Source organism: Manacus vitellinus, unplaced genomic scaffold, assembly GCF_001715985.3.
Source record: "Manacus vitellinus isolate BGI_N305 unplaced genomic scaffold, ASM171598v3 scaffold_86_pilon, whole genome shotgun sequence".
NCBI lineage: Eukaryota > Metazoa > Chordata > Aves > Passeriformes > Pipridae > Manacus > Manacus vitellinus.
In genome coordinates, this window is record NW_021940851.1 from 1,812,890 (window position 1) to 1,814,086 (window position 1,197).

Below are 1,197 nucleotides of genomic sequence, written 5' to 3' on the forward strand. Positions count from 1 at the left end.
CTCAAAGCCCATCCAGTGCCACCCCTGCCATGGGCAGGGACACCTTCCACCAGCCCAGGTTGCTCCAAGCCCCGTCCAACATGGCCTTGGACACTTCCAGGGATCCAGGGGCAGCCACAGCTTCTCTGGGCAACCTGGGCCAGTGAAGCTCCAGCTCCTTGTTCTGTCTTTGCTCTGGTCCCATCTTTGCCCACCCATGAGCAATCCCAGGGAGGAGGACGGGCTGTGGAGGGGGGGAAAATGGACCTGGAACAGCAGCTGAGCTCCAGGAGTGCTTTTCAACAAACAAGCAAATGTGGTAATAGGAGAAAATGAGAGGCTTTTCCTCGCTGAATATGGATGAGAGATTTCAAAAGTCCACTACCAGGATATAGTTGCAATATTTTCATAAGGATTTGTCCTTCAGAGGTGGATTATACAACTTTTCTTATTACAGGAACGCGAAGATTAAAGATCCCAAATGCTCTGTACATTTGAGTCGTCGTAATTAATGTGCCAGGAATCTGGGGACATTTCCAAAATGCATTTTAATCCATAGTAGGCTGAAGTTTTGTGCTGTAAGCAATTTTCATTGTTAGATGGGAGTAAATATAAATTACTGAAGAATCAGAAAATCCTGTTCCAACTAGAAGCTCACACAGTATTTCAATCCTATGTACACAGTTATTTGGAAGGGAGGAAGGCAAAAAAAATGTGTGATAAACCACCACTTAATGACACATTTTCAAAATGTGCATGTTGGTTTGCATGCAGAAAAGCTTTTCCTGCACCTCCAGACCTGCACAAACAGCTTTTTTATATGCAAACTACATCTGCAGGATGTCCACACCTGTATCCAGGATGGTGCAGGCGTGGAAATAGATGTAAAATTTAAGATTTACAATTGCTGAGGTCCCTGTTAAGGTTGGTTTTCAGGCACTAATTTAAATATTTAAAGAGAAGCAAACGGGAGCGGATCTTTCTCCCCTCCCCAGTCTACTTATTCCAGACTTTTCCAACTGTTAGATGTGAAAGGGTCTGAGGAATGAGTGTTATCAGAGTGAATGCAGTGCCCAGGGTGTGAGTCATGGACAGAGTGGCCATTCCTGCCTGTGGACAGAAGGACTTGGAACACAAAGGGCTCTGGAGGAGGAGGGACAGCACTTTAGCAGCCCCCGGCTACTGGGAGGCTGGAGGTGGAGCTGGCTGGAGATAACT

The 1,197-nt window shown here is 46.3% G+C and overlaps 1 protein-coding gene across 1 annotated transcript in view; it reads right to left on the reverse strand.

Moving 5' to 3' along the window:
• Positions 1-184, reverse strand: part of MRPS6 (mitochondrial ribosomal protein S6) — a 68,882-nt gene extending 68,698 nt beyond the window's left edge. Inside the window, exon 1 of the mRNA XM_029964949.1 lies at positions 135-184. Coding sequence (XP_029820809.1) covers positions 135-184 — 50 coding nt within the window. The remainder of the gene's footprint in view (positions 1-134) is intronic.
• Between the last annotated feature and the right edge of the window lie 1,013 nt (positions 185-1,197).